The sequence below is a fragment of the Trypanosoma equiperdum genome, assembly GCF_001457755.1.
Source record: "Trypanosoma equiperdum strain OVI genome assembly, contig: ctg_1434, whole genome shotgun sequence".
Lineage (NCBI taxonomy): Eukaryota > Euglenozoa > Kinetoplastea > Trypanosomatida > Trypanosomatidae > Trypanosoma > Trypanosoma equiperdum.
Genome location: NW_027123432.1, coordinates 1,419 through 23,722, shown reverse-complemented (window position 1 = coordinate 23,722; position 22,304 = coordinate 1,419). Strand labels below are relative to the sequence as shown.

At 48.3% G+C, this 22,304-nt stretch overlaps 1 protein-coding gene and 1 pseudogene across 2 annotated transcripts; both read left to right on the top strand.

Moving 5' to 3' along the window:
- Positions 1 to 273: 273 nt before the first annotated feature.
- TEOVI_000883000 (Eukaryotic protein of unknown function (DUF914), putative) lies at positions 274 to 1,530 on the top strand (the record flags this gene model as incomplete). Its single annotated transcript, XM_067221409.1, has 1 exon — positions 274 to 1,530. The coding sequence occupies one exon, from the start codon at positions 274 to 276 to the stop codon at positions 1,528 to 1,530; it is 1,257 nt and encodes a 418-aa protein (XP_067077510.1).
- Positions 1,531 to 2,115: 585 nt separating this feature from the next.
- Positions 2,116 to 21,957, top strand: TEOVI_000882900:pseudogene (annotated as a pseudogene). The gene has a single exon. A coding segment is annotated over exon 1 (19,842 nt).
- Positions 21,958 to 22,304: the final 347 nt, after the last annotated feature.

The window sequence follows — 22,304 nt, the reverse complement described above, 5'->3', positions numbered from 1 at the left end:
TTTTTTCCCCCTTTACGCTTTAACTTTTCGCATAATATTCGGCGTAGTCTGTCACCACACATTGCTAACTTTGAACTGTGTTGCGTGCCTTTGCGTATTATGCACATGCGTGTGTTTTTGAGCCTCCCTCAGGGTTCGTTTGCTGCTATTCCATTAAATCAACTGTTCTCACAATTCTTTTTCCACGTTTGTATGTATTCACGATTCTACCTACGAGTTAGTAACACCTAAAGCAGGGAAGGGAGGGCAATTTTCAGGGGGGGAACGCCATTGATGAGGAAGTCGGCATTGAAGTTGCTTCCGTTGTATGTGCTGTTTGGTCAGCTTGTAGCTCTTTTAAACTCTTTTACGGGAGTGTCGACCACCAAATTGATCAACAACAACGCTAGCTATCCAGTCCTTCAGTCCCTAACTGCATACGCATTCATCTTCACGTTCTATGGCCCACTGTACCTCTTTCTATTTCTTCGGCATCGACATGAAACGTTCAAAAACTTTACGCTCCTCTACAGGCCATGGAAGTACTTTTTTCTTGGGCTTGTAGATTCGCAGGCGAACTTTGTTATTGTGAAAGCTTTCCAGTACACGGACCTTGTCTCGGCTCAGCTACTTATCTGCTTTTCCATTCCTTGTGTGCTTGTTTTGAGCTACTTTATCCTCAAGATGCGGTTTTCCATAACCCATATAACTGGGTGCGTTGTGGCAACTGGTGGTCTGGTCCTTCTTATCCTGTTAGATGCTGACGGTATATCCCGCACTGAAGTTGGTCCGAATGCCCTTAAGGGCGATCTCTTATGCCTTCTCGCGGCAAGCTTGTACGCCGTGTCGAATGTTTTCATGGAGTATTTAATTAAACCGGGCAATTCCAATGTTCAGTTTCCAAGTGCCGGTGGTGGCTCGACCCCCCGAGACCGAATAGCTGAGAGTAATTGCGAAACAACCATCAACGAGCACAAGCACGAGGGCGAGACGGTAAACGTCTCCCCGCGGTTGACCGCAACGGAAGTCGCCGGGGAGGGGGAGTCAAGGGACGTACCAGCCTACATACCCGTTATTGAAAGCATATCTTTCATGTCTTGTTTCGCTCTTGTTATAGCTACTATTCAGTTTTTTGTTGTTGAGTGGGACGGTTTCAACTCGCGAACGCAAGTGTGGACTTCCGAGGACTGGCTCTATCAGATGTTGTTTGGTTTTTCGATGTTGCTTGTGTACACTGGCATCCCATCTCTGTTCTTCATGAAAAGCGCAGTCTTCGGTAACGTATCTCTACTGGCGACAAGTGTATACGGGATCATATGGAATGTGGTTTTTTTTCGCATTTACCCCACGCCTGTTTTCTTCGCAGCCTACGTCTTGATTATTATCGGTGTCCTTGTGTACGCCTTGTCGGACGTTCGTTGGAGATGGTGCCCGCGAGCGAACTACCCGTGCGGTGATACGCCACTCCTCGCAAACTCCGATGCGACACAACGAGGAGGCGAGAATATGGAAAGGAGCTTAGCAACTGGAAACCGCAACGGGCTTCCTTGAGAGCGTTACGACGAGCCATCCCATTCGCAGTGGATATTCCAACCTTGTGGGTGTTTAGTGAAAGGACGTGCTCCATCTCTTTTGCCTAAATATAGGAGTACCGAAAAAGGCAAAGTGATAATAATTATTTGGTGTATCTTTGTGAGCGCCCGTTAATTTCTCTGCACGACTCGGTGCTTAACATAATAAAGAAAGCATTTAGGCAGGGATGATGATAGTCACCGTGTAGTCAGATCGCGCCTACTAGTTCCACTAGTCAGTTAATGTGTCCGTATATTATTTAAGGGTTTTGAGGAATTGTCGCCATTGCTATTCACTCAGTCACTTACCCTTTCTGTAGCACAACTTTTTGCCTTTTTTTTTTCTCCCTTCTCCTCTTATTCGGCGGGTTTGGACAGAGGGTACTAAAGGTGCGTACAAACGCAAACAAAGAGAAAAAGAAAGGAGGGGGATTCGAATAGGAAAAGCACAATCTGAAAAGGGGATTATCGTGTAAGACTGTTTTTTTTTTTTTGCTTCACATATTTTGTTATATCTCTCGCCTGAACTTGCCGTCGAAGAATTAGCTTGTGGACAAAGCCTGTGATGGCGCAGTCCGAAATGGCGGCAGGGGGCACAAATCACCAACTGGTGGCATCCGTTGAGGGCCCTTTTGCGTTGGCCGTTCCGACTTCCTTAACAGACATTCCGCCGGAGGTGTTGCTTTCAGAGGCTCACGTAAGGGAGCTTCCGGCCGCGCAGGAGGATAGCGTTAGCACAGATAGTTATTCCAGCGTGCCGCATCACCAACAGATGCTACCTGAAACAACGAGGGCTCCACCTCGGCGACGGCGTGCCTTGAGACCATCAATCAGCCGCGAAGAGAACGATGAGAGGAATATCAAACATACCGTTGTTGTCCCCGAAATGTATCGTTTTTCAAAGAGACAAGTTCATGGAAACGTGTGGGATATTAACAGCGAACTGGACCCGTGTGAAAACATCAATGTGTATCCTGAGCGAGGGATCTCTCTTAGTTTAGATAATCTTGTGAGGTACAGTCCGGCGGATCTTTTTTCAAGAGCGTGGCCGCTGGTGCCGGCACCTGTAAAGGGCGCATCGTTCGCTCCCTTTGCACAGCTTCCTGAGTTGCCTGATGTTTTGAATGTGCATCACCCGGACACGGAAGAAGTGGCCCGCTTCATAAGGTTTACAGCAGTTGAGTTTGCTCGCCGCCAGAGAACTCTGAGCCCCCTTTTCCTCCGATGCTTGCTTGTGAAGGCTGCTGCTAGCTCTGAAACGACACAAGCGGAACTCGTATCGCTTACTGGTGGCACATGCTTTGATGAGCCCGTGCGGTCAGCTTGGGAGGATGAAAATTCCTGTGATGATGATGGTGATGACATTGAGGATGATCAAAGTGTTTCCAGAAGTGGTGTACCGGTTAGTGACGTTGATACCGTAAGTAGCTTCGACTGGGCGATTGCTGTGGTTTCTGATTCATTGCATCCCCGTGTCCCCATGCAAGTCGTGCGTATGCTTCACAAGGTGATAGACAGGTGTGGCATCAACTCGACCAATGAGACTCTTCGTTCGTGGGGGATGCGGCGGGTTTTCAGAATTCTGCTTCAGCAGGTCGAACAAGAAAGTTGTTCCTTTAGTGGAGGTGGAGGTGACTCGCGGTGGCTTTTCGGTGCCATTGAACTTCTATTTAAATTGGTTTTAGCATCAAAGGATATCGACTCATTACTATCAATTTTTCGATGGGTGTATAGGCATCCTGATTTGGCGGAAAGGGTTACACTGAAGGGCATCCGCCCTTGGATTACTTCGATTGAAACATATGCAAGACCCCGGATGCGAGTGTTGTTTCCCACATCGTGGGTGAAGTGTCACGATGTTTCCTTAGCACATTCCCTTGGGATGGAGATATCACGCAGTGTTATTGGGGCTTGTGTTGTTTCACGTAATGGTGAACTGCACGGAGTCGTACTAACGACACGCGGGATTTATAAGGTTCTTTTAGTGCCTCCCTATAACTTAGTTTGCAAGAATGAAAATATTTCTCTAACAGGCTGTCGTGGCGTCTTTCTTGAGAACAATCAAATTGCTGTACAATCGAAGACTGTGGGCGTCGTGACGTTTTACGATGCGGAAACGCTTCAGGTACGCCGTGTACTGGAGGCTTGCAAAACGAATGGGAATAGTGGCGTTTACGTGTACAGTGGCATGGACCGCTTTGTTATTCCCCACTTTCATCCCAATAAGAGTGCGCCATTCTATGCAAAATTCAGTGCATCGATGTCTGTTCACGGAACCGTTGGACCGCCCACACTGCTGATTCCACCAGAGGCCGAATCTCTCAGTGTTCAATTCTTTCTCTGTCCCGTCCGAGCAGAGCAGTGCACATCGATGGGTCTTGTTCATGTGAGATGTTTCAATAAGGAGTGGCTTTCGGTGAAAGTGGCTATAAACAGTAAAACATCTCTGCTCTCAATATGCTTCGGGCATGATGAGGATTTGCGTGTTGAGGTTCATGAACCGTTGCGGAGTGAGTGGGCCCTTTGGAGTGCAACACTGCAAAACACAAATGGTGTGTTCACTTGGAATGTCTACAAAGATGCGGTGATGATTAAAAGTTGTGCTGTAAGGTGCAAAGTGGCCAATCTTTCCACTTCCACAACGGGTTCCGTAGATCTACTCCGTGGCTCGTTCAGTGGATTTATCTCGAATATTCAAATCTGGCACCGAGCTCAATGCATCAATGATATGCTTACTTCTGCTAAGGGGAGACTCTCACCTGCTTCCCAGTGTGGTTTACTGTGCTCTTTCAAGATGAATGAGGGTTCTGGTTGCTGCCTAAGAAGCAGTGACGGCGCCATCACGTGGAAGGGCGTCATTTCGTGGGGTCCACCCCCCAAAGTACCCTTTGGCTGTGATGTTACAGAGAAGGAAGCAATTCCATACACACCATTAGGAGACTACTACGTAGTGACAAACACGTTCGAGACTGCCATTGTGGAGGATGGATTTTGTACTTGGATGGATGCAAATGGTCGCATTTTGGAGCAGTGTACCGCAGACGTTCATCCAAAGGAACTATATTTTCTATGCGGGTTCACAAGCCGTATGTATAGTGTTATCTGTGACGTAAGTAGTGGCCTGAGTCTTCGTTGGGTGGATACGCAAGCACCACCCGCCATGCATGTGAGAGAACTTGAAAGTATGCGTGATGAAGAAACTGTGAGCGAAAAATTCTTGGAACTCGAAGGTGATAAAGGCATCGTGACACCCTTTTCACTCTCGAACCTTATTCTGCATCGACTAAATGCCGTGTTGGTCGCCGAAGGAAGGTGTTGCGGCGGCACACAGTACACCCCTCAGTTTTTTTCCTGGAATAGCACATCACTTCGAACCGTTTCTAGGCTTATTGACATTTCACAGGACTTAATATTACGCGTCAAACAACCTCTTGGGAGGAACAGCAGTTCCCTACTTCTCCTTTGTGTGTGTGGTCGGCTGCTGACTCAGCAACTTACTTGGATTAAGAGGGGATGCCCGCCACATTTGGTGGCTATTATTGTGGATATGTTTGAGACACTTAGCAGGTTGGAACCCGAAGACAGGGGTATTTTGATGGAGACTCAGTTTGTCTTTAAGGAGCTGCACCGTGTTTTAGTTATGGAGTGCGTCAGCTATGACTACTTGTTAGAAAGAATTTTGAGCACGGAAAGACTGACGGACATAAAAGACCTTTTAGTATCCGACTATATACCGTCGTTGGTCACTAGCGTATTGGAAAAGGACTTAAAGAAACCGTTTATGGCGTTTTTAAATCGTCTGAAGGAAGCGTGCTTGGCGGAATCGCAGTTGATTTTAACAGGAAAAGGGGCGTCATTCAGACCCTCGTGTGTCTTGCTCCCAACCCTTCTCAGTATTTTGTCACGAAAGGCCAACCCCCAGTGGCATCTGGTGGCCATAGCGTTGCTAAATTCTCTGTGCAAGGGAACAATGCGATTGTTCAATGGCCTCTTTTCTAACGTGGCGTCGGGGCATACCGGTGGGACTGAAGAGTTGAATTTGCTTAAACAAACTGCCATTGGGGTTGTGGTATTTCCTGTTGTTCATTATCTCGTAGATCTACTACTCGACAGCAGCATTGCCAGAGACGTGCTCACTTTACTCAACGAGACTCGTAATGTCCTGTATCCTTACGCCGACATACTTCCAGCACAATATGTGAACCACAATTTGACAGAAACACATCGAATTTTTGTTCCTGCCGCATGCACACACACGACATCCCTTGACTTACGCTACGCGCGCAGCATTGAGGTATTGCATGAACATCCGACAACAAGGGAAACCAATAAGGTAAGGGTTGCCCTTGTAACAAACGAAGGCCGGCGCACCTTTGTCACCATGCGTGATGAGCACCTAACCATCGAGTGCGGTGGTAGGGTGGAGGTTACCGTCACAAATACCAAAAAGGAAGAGTCACTTATTACCGTTAATGCGCGTGTGATGCTACAAACAGAGTTATCTTACTGGATTAGTGATATATGTCTTGCTTTAGGTCAGGCAATTCTTCATAACACTCAGCAGCTGCTTCTCAAAGGCCTACCTGATACCGTTGTTTTTCCGCAGAACAGCATATTCCGCGGGGGCCTTTCAGAGGAAGTTCTAAAGAAGCATAACGTCCCCGGAATGAGTGACGAAGTTCTACTAGACAAAGAAGACCAGAAAGAACTAACTGACCTGTTTGAAGGTTTTGGTGATCTTCTTTCTCAGTGGCAAGAACTGTACCGCAAGAAACATGTTCCTTACCAGGATCGCTTAGAGTATGTTATGCGCGCATTCTGCGCGGCCCATGCCTGGCACTTGCGGAGGACAAAAAACGTTTCGTTGCTAAAGCATGTGGAGAAATCCCTCGACTTTATGCGCAAGAAATCATATCTCATACTGGAGGCCCTGCAACAAGGCGATGAAAAAGCAATGCTAGATCGAGCGCGCTTTCTGCTTGATACACTCAACCCACGAGATCGGTTGGAGTCCGCTATGGCCGAACAGCAGCAAACAGAAGAACCAGTCACTCGTGTTTCATCCCCAACGAGTGTGCATTCGGTGGCAAATGTTCGTACAACTTTGAGCAAATCCGCACACGTTTCACACGAGAGAACAGAAAGTTGGAATGTAAGTGCCCTAGGTCGTTTCACGTCGAGTTTATCCGATCTTTCAAAACATTGTCATGAGGAAGTCGGGAGCATGAACCGGCCGCGCATTCCGCTGCTAACCTCTGATGCGATCAGTGAGCTTGTAGCAACTAATACGGAGAGTATTTCAACCTTAGTGTTCAAATTTCTTCTTAATGGGTGTAACGGTGTTACGAACGAGGATTTGGTAAGGGCACTTGTTGAAAAAGCAAGGTACGCCAGCAATAACAAGGCCGTACTCAGGCTTCAGGAAAAACTGTTGTCTTCTCACCAACTAGATGAGGATATGTCGTGGTTAATCGTGAACTCACACCTTTTCTACAGGGAGTTTATACGATCGAGGCGCCGTGAATACAGCAACGAAGCCTCCAATAATGTCCGTACTAACTCTGGTTATAGCGAGGCTACTTTAGAGGATCTGACGGAGGTTCACTACATTGAGCCAATTATTGGTTGTGGGTTCCAGCGGGAACTGGAGCTCCAGAGGGCAACCTGTAGCTTTTTTCACTGTGTTATTCACCGCAATTTTTCGCGAATAGTTGAGGCCAAGCTGCAATGCGAGGCGTCAAGGGGTATGGAGGCGCTTTCTCTGTGTGCCGTTCTTTGCCACCCATGGGACAGTGTGGACCTTTCCGCAATAAATCCGTCGAAAGTTTTCCGCGTTCTTAAAACCTATATTCTCGCACCGATTGCAGATACGGTAGTCACTCCACTTAATGGAAGCAGCACTGATATTGCGTGGCACCGTTTCTTACAGGATCGTGGCTTATTTAATTTGCTTTATCGTAGCGTCATTGTACCAAATTCATTACAGCCTGCAGCGGATGGTGCTACAGTAGTGGAGGGTGATACACTGGGCGTACATGTTGAAGGTGCCGACATATGTTTCTTAGCACGTAATCAGTGGAGAGCCTTTAAAGCAGAGGAGGCATTTGATATGTCACCAGCTCAACGGGATTGCTATGCAGCTCTCGCTGGTGGGTGTGTGTTGGCTGATATGGCGGAGGTTTTGTACTTTGAAATAACTCTCGAACTTGCTCTCAATGAGGAGGTTTTTGTTTGCATTGGTGTTACAAGTTCCTCCATTTCGTCGTGTGAGTCAGTCGGAAAGGATTGTTCAGCAGCTTTTTGTTCAGATGGAACTGTAAGGTATTCCAACGCTAATGTGGAATTTTCGACTCCTTGGTCGGTCGGAGACGTCATTGGCTGCGGCATTATGGCCCCATCTTCCAGTTTATTCTTTACTCGCAACGGGGAATTTCTAGGAATATCTACCGAATGTACCTTTTCCACCATTATACCATTTGTTGCCGTGCAGACGGATGGAATGCTCGTCAAACTGATAGTGAACTTCGGAGAAAACGCTCCGTTCGAATTTGATATGGCTTCTCTGCACAGCTCTTGTCGGACTCAAACCGTTTCGCCTGTTATGATTAGTGATGCTTCGTTTATTGCCGTGCATTATCTCGTAACCGTATGCTTGAAGAATCTACAACGGCTTGGCCAACCCGGCTTCAATGCGAATGGGGATTCTATTTGTGCGCTGCTTGAGGAAGCCTCCGTATTTCTTAGAGATGTTGTTGTTGAACTTGTCACGAGTCTCAAACACCTATACAGTGATGAAAGCACTCACTTACTCAAGAGGCAAAGACTCCATATTGGTGGTGTTTTACTAACGAGACTTTTTCGCATAGTTAACGTCGTTATTGATAGTTTTCGTTGCAGTCTAGTTAGTCGCTCGGCCCACCTCGAAATATTACGAATTTGTTCGATTACATTAAGCGAGGCTCATGATCACTGGGTGAAAGCACGTGCGGCTCGCTCCCTTGGCCACATGGCACGTACACTACGGCAGGACTGTTTTGCAGAGGCTGTCGAGGCATTACGAGGTTCCATGTCCCCCGATGTCATTGTGAATTCTCTTACGGAGCTTGCACGCGCAAAAATCTATCCCGAGTGTTCGCAACGCGCCTTCATTCCACGGTGGACGGGTGGTCGGACCCGAGTCACCGGTGGGGGTGCTTTTTATGGGGAGAAGCCACTACCTGCAAGAGGGACTCATAAAGTTGGTTTCCGCATCCGCCGCCAAATGCAAATGGGCCATGGAGTTGGTGCATCGCTGGGGGGTTGCTATTACATCGGTCTCTCACATGGGCATACACCTGTTACCACTATGGCAAGTTTAATTTCTAGGGATGACGTTTACATTTTGCAAGACGCTGACGACGGTGATCAGGTGCCACACCTCCTTCTGCGCCGCCAAACCATTCCCCGTAACAGTCAGCGGAGGGTTTACGGATGTGATGAAGTTGTGTGGGTTGAACTAAACGCTGATGTAGGGGAGATAACATACTACAGAGAAAACATGGTGCGCATCGGATTGGCCTTCGCAAACATTCACCGTGTCGATGATTTATATCCATTTGTGTTCCACTTCAACGAAGACGCGGTTTGTGATATTATCGCTGACCCCTCACAGGTAAAGGAATCATGTGAATTATTGCTTTCCAGTTTGCGACGGGGTGTGGCGGTTAGTGTCCTTCAACAACTCCACGTCACTCCATACTTCGGCCCAGCGATATCGGATTGGATATATTCCTTCTTTGTTCGGTCTAGTTATGACCTCGAAAAATGTATAGTCGCACTAGCCATATTGGGTGGTGAAAGAAGTGGACTCTTCTGCCAACATAAAACGCACGGTCCCGTCGTTGTAGATTCCATATCCGAATCTGCATCAAGAGCTGTGGTTTACCTTGAGGCCGATCCGGATGGGAGGCAATTCTCTACAGATGTTGCAGACCTGAAGCCCTCCTTCGTAATGCCTGCGCTTTTTTCGGTTTCGGAGGGAGAGAGTTTGAGGTGTTGTGGCTGGTTAACCAGCGGGTTAAGAAGAATTTTGTTTGAAGCATCTGCGGTCGTGCCGCTAATGAACGATGAAAAGGAGCAGAGAATGGACATCGCGGAAAATTTTGTTAAAACAATTACTGATGCAATGAATATGGAATATACTGCTCTTCAAATAATACGTCATGAAACAACTAACCAAAAAGGCTCTGTGACCTTACTGAGGCGCAATGCTCCCGTCTCAGCGACTCAATCAACATCTTCTTCGTTCCGCATGGTTAACGGCCAACAACCCATGTCGAGGACACCTGTTGTTATCGACCGACGTTTCTCCACGAAAAGTCTGTTCACACCAAGCCCGTCGATCGGTGTAACCTCGGCTGCGCACTACTCAGCGGTGCGAGGCAACGTTGTGCTTGAGGACGTATTCTCCTTTGCCGTAAGTATCACAATTGCAGAGAGTAAAGGGACGCTTATGTACATCGGCGTAACGGCAGAAACAGAGGAGCCGGCAGAACCCCAGGCGATAGTACGGTGCGAAAATATTTGGGCCTTATGTAACCGTGATTCAGAGGGAACTAATAACACGAACTGTTTCGTGGAGCCTGGTATGATATACAGTGCCGGGCAATTGTTGTTTGACTCGGATGATGTAGTAATTATCAAAGTGAATAGGCAGGAAGGAACAGCTTCATTTTCTCGTGTTCGTGGTGGTAAGTGCGTTGATTTTGGTGTTTTGTTTGAGAAGATACCTGAAGAGAAAAAGCTGAGGCCCTTCGTGCTTACTGGACCGGATTCGGTTGTTGTCTTCTCATTTCTTGACTGCCACACATTCCCTGCGCGAAACACATACCCCCCCAGCAACATTAGTGCCCTGACACGTAGCACTCCTCCGGTGCTGTGCGCATCGTGCGGTTCGGAGATGTTGGAGGCGTGGTACGAGGGGGAAGGTGGAATTTGTCTGTGCTCTGAGTGTTTCAATAGTTGGCGTTACCCAAAATGTATGTTTCACTTCACCGATCACAACGATAACCTTACGGATTATCTTTTGTCGCAGCACAGCCCGAAGGAGTTGGTCGTTGGCAGCATTGTTGGTTTTATGGAAACCGCAGCGTTTGCATGGATGCGTGATAAAAGTGTTAATGTCCAAATCGATGGAAGTACCTGTATAGCGACTGATGGCGCTGCCTTTGCTGTGCTAGATGACTTTTCCACCTATGGAGACTCCCGTGTTGATGTGACCGTTAGCCACGTTGCTGGTGTTGACGGCTTTTCATTTGGAGGTTTACACTCCTTCGATTTGCTGTGGTGTGTAAATAACCTTCTGCAAACAAGTGTATCAATTAAGAGTAACATGATCTTGATCAGCCCGACTGTGATTCCTAACAGCTCAAAAGTTGTGGTTAGTATGCTTTTTCTTGATGAGGATATTGAGCCGTCGCCAGTTGATGCCTCTGCGATTTTTGTGGGTGTAACGAGCGAAGAGTGTGATTACCGCGTCATGACTTCCGCGGAGTTTGAGCGCCGCATAGCACACGGTAACATCTGGGGCACATGGAGTGACTCCAAAACTAAAGCGGCTACGCCTCGCAGTGTATATCTCTCAGTTGATATGACAAAGGGATCCATTATGCTGAGTTCCTCCCTTCGCGGTCTTCATCTTCACCCGACCGTGGCGACGTGCAACTGCCCCATTGAAGAAGACACGAATTTGCGTGTGATTGTGTTCACGCGCACACCATGCCAGGTTACTTCTACAGGTGGATGGGTTTCCGTCAATGATGATGCTTTGGATATAAATTCCTCTTCAGTGGCCGTTGGACTCATTCCAAGTAACTGTATAGGTCCTGACATTGGCATTATGGGCTGCAACAATCTTCTCTTCGACACTCTTAGCTACACCATGGCTCAATGCGGAACCGCTTGGAAGGTTGCGCCGCGTATAGCAGAGGAGGGTACTGGGATACTCTTTTCTATTGGCGACACAATAACGGTCGAGCGAGTGGACAGGGAAGTGGCCGCGTACCGCAACGGTCTGCTGATAGCGACATATACGATCCCTCCGGAGACTCTATTGCATCGGCCTCGGCTTGTTGCTTACCTTTCGACGCGTGGAATGACTGCAACGGTGGTGCCGCCACTATTTGGAAAGGCTCATCTGGGGAGGGTCGTCCGCACATGTGGTTCTGGAGTTGGGGTTGTGAAGTGTTTGTGCCCGTGCCAAGGAAAGCGAGAGTACGTTGTGCGGAAACGCGATGTTCGCCACTGTGCGCTTTCCGCTGATGCGGCCGCTATTGTAGTGGGTGCTAAGGTGGCCTTCAAAGCCGGAAGCCTCGTTCAGCCCAAACGTGGGCTTGTCACGTCAATAGGGGGCAATACAGTCAACGTATGCGACGAAACGGATAAGCGTGTCTGCTTCTCCCTGGATAAAAACAGCATCTATGTGCTGGACAACGAGGGACCACACAAAGTTTTACAACCCCCATATCCCGCTCTGAAAGCCCCCGATGGCAGCGTCACGCGTGTGTTTGTTGTGGGGAGCACAAAATTCAGGCTTTTACGCAACGAGTCCTACAATGGTATTATGTTTGATGTTCGAGCTGAGGATTCGGTTGTGCTGACCGGTTTGACCGTTCTCACCCACGCTTCGGGACGCCATCGGGTGGAAGTATTTTTCAAGAAGGGTTCTCACCAGATGCATGAACGGACTAGCGGCTCGTGGACGAAGATATTCTCTAACTTTGTTAAGATGCGCGCGGGTCGTCAGTTCTCCGTTACGTTTCACGGAATCCGTATTGAAGGCGGCTCAACTTTCGCTTTATACATCAACGCTACGCACAACTTTGGAGTCGGCCATTACGCGAAGGAGGGAGGTTGCTCGGGGGCCGTTTCATCGGAAATGGACTCCGACGGTACCCTCACAGTTTTGATGGGGCGCACCAGCGAGAGTAGCACCCCCTTTACTGATGTTAGTTCCAACTCTTGCGGGTTTTGCGGTTCCATAGTGTACGTGCGTAGTGAAGAGGCACAGGCTCTCGCAGTGGAGGAAACTGATTCTGTTGTGTGGCGAGAGTGGGATGAAAGGAATAATGATGGGTGCAGCGATCATCTGCCACTGGTCAGTCGCCCCCAAATGTCTACTCTTTCGGAAAGAGCTGAATTTGTTGTTACTGTTTTTGATGGTCCGGTTGTGCTGCGAGAGCTTCTACTACCCGTTTTTGTTCAACCCTACGTGGGGCACACTATAGGTCCGATGAGCTTTCATGTTTCTCTGTATTGCGCTGACGTGAACGACTCTACCGAGGGTGTGACATCGAGAGAGAGGAATTGGGTCTGGGTACATCATGAGGTATTGCTCCCGAAAGAGTGCTCACACAGAATCGTAATGAATAAACTCCAACTTAAAATGAAAAGGGGGACTTATGTCTTCAGTGCTGTCTGTGAACGAACTATGGGCATGGTAAGGGAAAGAGGAAGGGAGCGGATACGATGTTTTTTTACCTGCAGCGAGCAGGGTCACTGTGTAAGCAATACCTTTTTCTCTGTCCGAGGACTTGTGGGTAATATTCTTGCCGTACCTGCAAACCCCATGAGCGTGTCAGAGGTTCTTTCCGCTATATCGACGGGTGGGCATCTCAGCCAAAACAATTCAGCATCATACAACGGCATCATGTTCGACATCCGCAGCAAGCAGGATGTGTTGTTGGAAGAAATATTCTGCATTTCTCAAACAACAGCGGATAACATAAATGTCAGAGTTTTCTGGAAGGAGGGAAGTATGAAGGGCGCTGAAAAGGTCCCTTCAAAATGGAAAGAGGTCGCAACTCGGTACCTTTACCTGGCAGATAAGCAGACCTTTTCTCCGGGTCCACTCAATCTTCAACTGCGGGCGAATCAGATGTACGCTTTGTATGTCAACACAACATCCAGCTGTGGAGTCCGGTTTTATAACAGCAGCGATGGGCACGTTGGCGATGTGGGCGACGAATTCGAGAGCGACGGGGTTTTGACAATTTATGTTGGAAAGAAAAGCGAGGGGATTGTACCTTTCTTGGAGATACCATCAGAACCTCGTGCCTTTCGTGGGCGTGTCACCTACCGTCTTATTGTTCAACGGCGCTTACTGGGACGTAACATGGCTGTTTTCCCCGCAGTACAGGGGTTTGTCATTACGCGCCTTCTGACAGCGCTAGTGGCTTTTGCCAGCGGGCCGTTTTCGGTTACGCAACCCTTTGAAGATACTGGTGTGATTGAATCCCTTGGAAAGCTTGTGAAGGCGCGACCGGGAAACGTTGGTAGGCAAGAAATATCTGAAGATCTGTTGAGTGGTGTGGTAAACGGGAATCTTACAGACGCCTTGGGTGATGGTGTTGTGACACTACCGTTTGGTGTGAATGGTGTGGCATACTTCAATTCGCTGTGCAAGGGAGATCTTGCTGTCATCGCACTGGGGTCAGGGGAGTTTTCCGCCGGGGAGCTGGTGCGTCTAGTCAGTGATCCCGATATTAAATCCCAAGTCGCGGTAGAGGTTGGTAGGGGTGGTACTCCCGTCTGTGTCACGGTACCAGTAGATTGTTTAGTTCCTGTTATTGAGTGTGGCTGGTGCCACCAACCCTTTGCTGTCGAAAGCGTATGCCAGGCGACAGGAACTGTCCATTTTCCTGCTTTAAGGGAGGAAGAACATCTGATTAGCATATTAGCACGGTACATTGCTCAACGGTGGAACTTGTCCTTTGATGCTGGCAGCGCGTGTGCATCGTCTTTGGTGCGCCACACAAGGTCGACAAATTTTGCCGCTGATAGAATTATCAAAGCAAGGAGGCACGACTCGATTTCGGGTAGAGCGCTGGATTCAGGTAGCGTAGAATACATGTTATCACCGGAGCTTCTTCACGAAGACGGATGGAACGAAAAGTGCTGCAGCTTTGCCTGTCCCTTTGTATATAATGAAAATCTGGCTGCGTTTGTCTCCCTTTTGTTTACTCCCCTCGGGGACTCCTGGGGAGTTGCGTTCGTCACCGATCTTCCACTACGTTTAAGCAGCAAATCACGCCCCAAACTGTTGCAAGTCTCTTTGCACATTGTTTTTGGTGATGATATCGAGCAGGATATCCTCTACGAACCTGCAACATATTACGCAGCTCACGGAGGACCGCTTCACGAGCAGTTAGGAGTGTTTGCTCCCTCGCAGTATTGCTTCTTCGTTAAGAGAAGGGGTTGTGACTGTTTGCGTCTCTCAATTTGTGAGATGACGTTCCCACCACCTACGCCTTTCATGAGTTCGGTGTCACATCCGTGGCGCTGGGCAGGGGGGTATGACACAGTAGAATTGAAACCAAGCGAAGCATGCGAGCTTGAGGGAGTGTTCAGCACAGGTGCCTGGCCAGTGAATAAGCCACGCTTCTGGAAGCTGGGGGCAGTGTCTGCGACAAGTGCCAATGTTTTCTTTTTGGAAGTGCTCGTCCAACTGTTTAGACCTATTTTTAAGATAAACTGGGAAGGGAGTCGAAACAGTGTGATTCACCGCAGCTTCAGCCTCGCACGTGACGAAGAACTTACTCTCGCATTCACAGCTGATAACGATTTTGTCGTGTACGATGAGGATGACAACGTTCGCTGCCATGTCTCATACAGGGAGCACGTTGGCTCGTCGTTGAAGGGGATTTCACCGAAGATAGCAGTTATGAACGTAGGGCCTCATCCTACTAGCCTCTACCTCCATTCACCACGAGAGGTGATCGACAGAGGCATATCCACAAGATCAAGGAGCTGGTCTGAGGGTGTTGTGGAATACACCCCCGTGTGGACTTTGTGTAATCCGTCCAAAGTAGTCATTTCGAACAAAGGTCGCACGGCAAGCTGTAATGATGCATCCGGGCAAGCAGTGATTGGGTCCCCACTTCCAACAGTTGGTTTGTCGGGATTTGTTGTGCAAATAACCCGCAGTGACCGTGCCGGAGGTGATTCACTTGGTTCTGGGCACTTTGCTGGAATTGTGGTATCGACCTTCGACCAGCTGGAGCCGCACTTCGTGAAACTTCGTGAGCAAGTTGACCAGGTTTGGATAGTGCAAGATGTTCTCGACGGCGACTCTTTACCCACACAGGAACGAATTCCCCCTATTGACTCGTCAGGCAACACGATGTTTCTTGCGGGAACAAAGTTGCATTTTCTTCTTGATCGTGACAATGGAACCCTTTCTTTAGCACGTAACAATGAGTCCCCAAGGGTTGTCTTTCACAATATACCTTCCAATCTGAGCGTGTCTCCCTTTGTTCGTTTGGACCATGCTAATGCGTCCGCCACGCTTGCTACCTTTTACGGTGGTGCATTGGGAGCCGGAAAGTTTAGAGCACCACCTTCCGTGGTGCTGGCATCACACCCAATAACACCGACTATTCTTCGCCGAATACCGTTCCGCGTAGTGGTTTCAACGTACACCGTACTTCGACATGTACTCTACAGTCTACCTTCAGATCGTGTGACTGCCATTGAACTCATTTGGTGTGACCATTGCGGGAACTCGAAACTTGCTTACAGATTGTCAAATGCTCTTAAGCAACTCGCGGAGGTGGGTGCTTTTTCGCGTGAGATGATTCGAGTTGAGGACAAAAAGCTTGAGGAATTTTGCGGTCAAGCTGCGGTTCGGAGGGTAGTGGATGCTTTGTCGTCACCGCTGGATAAACCGCACGTTTTCATTCCTGGAACCGCAGATGAAGGGGACACTTTTATACGGTTGCCTAGCGCATACGAGGTTATTGGTAGGGTCGGTGGAAGCTCTATGGTTCGTTTACTATATTTTGACGACAACACAACAAGCAAGCGAACACTGCACATATTTAGCCATGATGACCCCGAAATAACTGTTACGTCCTTTAACGTAGTAACAAAGCATCCGTGTGTAATGTACCAAGAGGACATAATGCAGTCATTGGACTCCTCAAAAAGTTTTGGTGTTATTACGCATGGCTGGTTTGACGGCACTCTTAACTCCTTAGACATGGAAAGATTCTCCAAACAACAACAGAAATCCATTGTTATGTCCCTCCTTGCCGCGTTGGAGCACTGGCACCTGCATTCTCTAATCCACGGCAACATCCACCCGAAAAATGTGTATGTGAAAACTGGCCGAGGAGCCACGGTCACATGCGCAGTTTGGAATGTTTATACCTTACGTCGATACGATCATTTTGCCTCCCCACAGCTTCAGCGACAAGGAACACGTGATATGAAGGGTGATTTGTGGAGCTGTGCCCAACTCCTTCGTATGTTCAGCACCTTTCTAATATGTGAGGAAGGTTTCCGGTCCGCTGCAGGCATGCTGGAAAAGGGTAATATGACAATTTCGTACATTCTTGATCAACTAAGGGAGTTTGCAGACGATGCCAAAAAGAGTGCCGGAGAGGAGACAATATTTCTTCAAACGGGCCGCCAAGCGTGCATTCCTGGTAACTCGTGCAGCGGGATTATGTTTGATGTTATTGCGAAACGAAATAAGGTGAACATTGTAAAGGTGTATTTTGTCTCTGACACAACATCTACCGCGACCGTAACTCTCTTTATGCGTAATGGGACTTTCAGAGGAGTTGAAGAGCAAGGCGGTGAGTGGCAAGTTGTCATGCGAAGGGATATGGAGCTTGCACGAGGCGTTGAAGCGAAAGTAGAGGGGTTTGAGTCTATAACCATCTCTCCAGGGGAGCATGTGGCTTTCTTTCTTCATACCACAAACCACAGTAGTATCATGTTCTACACAGTGTCGGAGGACGGAAGACCAGGGTTGTCAAATGTTGCTTTGGAGGATAAATATATTGGAATTACGGCGGGGAGGGTAACTACATGTACGCTACCATTTTCAAGCATTCAGAAGGAGAAGCAACTTCTTCATGGAGGAATTACGTACACGATTCCATCGCAGTCATGCGGTTATCGGAGTTACCTATGCCAACGCGTAAACGCGAGAGATCTCCAATTTAATCGACCTGTCGGAGGGCCCGTAACGGTCGAATCGTTAGGGCGTGGTTTAATCCTTTGTGAAAGCGGCGAACAACGGCTTATTTTTCTCGGAGGAACCAGAATGGAATGGGTGCAGTGGGAGACTGTTTCTAGAGTATCATTCGATGACTCGCCTGCCTGGAGGCAACTGGAGGATGATCTCCGCGGAGTTATCTGCGGCCGTTACCTGTCTTTAGGAAGCTTAAACCCCCCGCACATGCAAAGCAGCAAACTTCAGTTCAACAGACGGATCTGTAACCAGTGTGCAGTCACGGATCGTCTCACCACTGAAGGTGATTTTTTTTGGTGGGTGTCAGATCCGATTCGGACGTCATGCATAGTTTCCGTAAAGGAGATAAGCAGTGTACAGGGCTCCTCGCTTTTTGTGAGTTCGTCGGAGGGCACTGACGGAGAGGACCTTTCTAAGGTCGAGTCATTAGACGGAAAGAAGCACATCTTTATTTATGTGGATGAGTTGGGACGTTGTGTAACTTCATTAGAGGACAGTGGATACCGGATAGTTAAAAAATTACAGGACGATCTCTCGCAGGCGGCGCTATTTTTGGTTTACGGCCCTGTTCCAACTTGCGAAGATATTTTCCCCCTTAGTGTCTTCGTAAACGCGAGGAGCTACAACTGCGATTTTACTCAGTTTGAGGATGACACTGCCGTTTTCTCCTATGATACAAGTGTGCCGCTTGAGCACAACCTTCTCTTTAACGGATTCGCTCTCAAGTGCTGCGCGGTACCCCATGAAACACCAAAGTTTTCAGTTGCTTCTTGCGTCACCTACCGTAGCGATGTCTCCGCAGTATCTTTACCTTTTTGTGATGTACCCCAGACAAAGGAGGATGCCGAACGTGACTTGTCACCAATCTTGGAAAGGCAAAACCACCGACGCCGTTTGCTGCTGAAGTTTCAGCGACAACAACCATGGGTAGAGGAAGAGGTGACATTCTCAGCTTCTCCACAGCACGTCACGATTTCAAACGGTTGTGTTCAACACGTCTCAAGTATTGGCCCACAATCGTGCACCGTGACAAAACCAGTGATCGAGGGACTCAAGTTACATGAGATAGAGCTCCTGGTGTGTACCTCCGTGCAGTTTCCCGCGCGGGTTACTTTTCAACATCCCCCAACAGCTTGGTTTGTGGACGTACCCATCCCGATAATTCCTGTTCATGGTGAATCGCTCATATTGCCGACATCTTCCGTCAAATGTGTTCGACTTTACATTCGCGTTATACCCTGGGCGAAACGCGCTCTTGTGGTGGTGAACGGGGAGACGGTATACGAAGTGTTACAAGGGAGGGACTGCCCGGCAGATATGCAGCTTTCATTTACGCTCTCTGCTCCCGGTACTTCCGTCAAAGTCGTGCATTGGCGTGTGTTGCACAAGGAAGATTCACCCGTTCAACGCAGTGCAATGGATACAATATGGACCCAACTGATGATTGACCGCATCTCACCCAATGTTTCGCAGGGGATGGGGTCTCTCGGTCAGCACTCATGGAATACACCAGCTATAGGAATTCAAAGTGGTGGTGAGTCGAGTCTTATACCACAAGTTGAAGAGGCCATGGTGTCGTATGCGAAGAAACTGATTGGTACCGTCATCATGAGTTGCAATTCATCGGATACACTCAAGACACTACAACATCTGCTTCCGTACACTACACTGCGGAATGATTTGTCCTCCCTCACTGCTTTGGTTCGGGCGGAGGTCCGCAGATCCTCATTTTTTCTGCTTGCGGCCGCTTACGCATGCCTTGCGGCGCCATTCGCTGCGCAAAGTGCAGAAAGCGTGGAAGTTAGCGTCAACCTCATTTATGTGTCGCTCAGCCTTGATGGCGTCATCCATCTTCTGTCGACATCATTCGGATCAACATTGATGCTTTTATTGCTTCGCACCGCAACGGCACATGTACGTGCGGTAAGAAATGTTGCTCTGCGATGCGTGCTTCAGTTGCTTAAAATGAGCAATTGCCCGCTGCCATCACATGAAGCCCTTTGCGCATCACTTGCTCCACTTCTAGCTGTGATAAGTAGCATGTGTCAGAGGGGGAAGATGTCCTGTACGTTTGTACAGTTGGGTATATTGCTGGTGAGTGAGCTTCTGCAGCGTTATCAACTGGAGCGACCCAGTTTACCAGCTCCTGGGAGGCAGAGTTGTGTACCGTATGCCATTGTCATTTGCACGAAGTTGGCCATCGAAGCGGTTACATCCAAACCACCACGGCCTTTACCCGAGGCTTTCACGCGAGGGCAACAGGAGTCACACCGTATCAGCTTTGAGCTACTGACCGGCCCAACATCACCCGAGGGGTACTGTAGCTGTTACGGTGTCTTCTCCCAAACGTTTCGATGTACATTCGGTTCGAAAAAATTCGAAGTAGTTTTGAACTCTGCACGATGTGGAAATGTTGTCGTTGGATGGAACATGGATGCTTCACTACCGGGTTCCCTAGCAGCAGGTACGTCAGATAAGGATCAGTCGTCGGCCAGCACTTTGTTACCGTCATGTGGTTACCTCATAAAGCCAAATGGAAAGATACATCTTTGTCTAAGCCGTAAAAAAGAATCGCAGCCATTGCAAGTGAGAGCAAAAGGTGGCGACATTGTTCTGGTAACGTGTTTATATCATGAGCAAGCCGTTATATTTAATCTCCAGAGGGAGTCGAAAAATGAAACAACTACTCGATTTGAGACATTTCCTAACGAAATGTTGGCACTTCCGGTGTTCTTCGCGGAAAGAAGGGAAGACGCAACGTTTCATGGTGAGCAACTTCTCACTGAAGCATCTACTGGTATGGACGTGTCCCAACTCTACAGCAGGTTCCAGGAACATCCCCATCGCCTCGACACGGAGGTTGTCGCGCAATCGTTCGAATTTTATGCTGAATTGTCCCTGTTTTGTCAAACCTTTTCGATATCAGAGAAGTTGCTTGTTTCCCCTAACGGTGATGCGTCGTTGACTGTTCCTTCCCATGATTTAGTGGAATATACTCACTTGTTGTCCTTCCTTGGTGCTGACGTCCTGGGGAACGATGTTCCGATTGAGCGGCTCGTACCATATGTTAAGCGTCTACAAATATTTGATACACTGACGGCTGTTTTTTCTGTGGTAGTTGACATTCGGCGCAGCACAGAACTTTTTGAAATGTGGAAGAAGCTTAAGAGCCTTTGCTCTGCAGAGTCTTCAAAAAAAATCCAAAATGAGACAATGCGGCCTTTCAGAAATCGCACGGGGCACAAAGGGAAAGTTACCATTCATACAATGCACGCCCGGGCCTCTGTGCGCTACGGTTTTTACCCAACGCTAATGCGTTCCGTGTTCGGACAGTTGTTCGCGCAGCTTCAGCGAAGTCCGATTTCTATCTTCTATGTCTCGCCCATGTTCACCGTAAAGCTTGCCGGTTTTGGATCTACGGACGTGGGGGGACCTTACCGCGATATTCTATCACAGCTTGCGACAGAGATTATGTCAACACACCCAAGCGGGAAATTCCAACAGAATCCCCTCTTTAAGGACTGCGGTTGTGATGGGCAGTTGGCCGTGATGCCAAATGCAACAATGGCTCTTGAATTTCAGCTGTTTCCCATGTTCGAGTTTTTCGGGAAGTTTCTCGCAGCGTGTTTTATTACCAAAGATCTCCTCGCCGTGGAGTTTCCACCACTGTTTTGGAAACTCTTACTTAGCGAGGAAACATCACTGCGTGACCTGAGGGCCATGGATCGTGACATAATGAGGCAATTAACACCGGAGGCGTTAGCAGAGCGGACGGCTGAGGAGCTGGAGGAGAGATTTCCAGGCCTACAGGAGAGTTGGTTGAGATTCTGTAGTGAAAATTCTCACCTTAGAATGCGGGAGGAATTGCCGCCTGTGGATCTTCGTACTGCGGGAATACTCGCAGAACATATTGCCTCCATCGAAGTTCACAAGTATGATGTGGTGATCAGCCATATTCGGCATGGGTTCGGTCAAGTAATCCCCTTGTACACACTCAATGCCTTCCGCTGGCAGCAAGTGGAGTTGATCATTTGTGGGACGCCTAAGTTATCTTGTCAAGCACTGCGTGACGTTTGTGAGGTCTCTCTCCCCTCAAACGATTCACAAATGTTTGACGAAGTTATTGAAACTATGTGTGATAAAGACCGGATGCTGCTTCTCCGCTTTACAACGGGACAAACAAGGCTGCCGCTCAAGGAAAACATCAAAGTTAAAAGGGGAGGGACCCGTGACTCCCTTCCAACCAGTAATACTTGTTTCTTTACACTCCGTATACCCGCCTACAGTTCAATTGATGTTATGCGTGACCGGATTTTGTATGCCATCCGGCACTGTGAAGCCATCGATACTGACGGGCTAGCACAAGAGCACATTGTTTTGGACGCCTAATTGCATCGCAGTAAACGGGGGAGAGCGCCTTTTCATCATTATATGAAGAGCGTGAATTTCATTCGATTAAAGCATGAAACCACATCTGTATGGCAATATGTGCCTTCTATACATCTTTGTATGGTTTAACGACTTTAGCGAGTGTTGCAATAGCTAAGGGGGTGGTGATTTTTTTTTTTGTTTGGAGCGTATGTGCAAGGTAAAGAGTCGTGGCAAAGACCTCAACTGCCATTCATGTGCAAATCATGCTTTTTTGTCAGTGACTCCGCCCTCACGGCGGCGGTTGTTGGAATGTAAGATTATAGTTGCGCCATTAAAGCTACTGAGTCTTGTGGAGTCCCCCATTA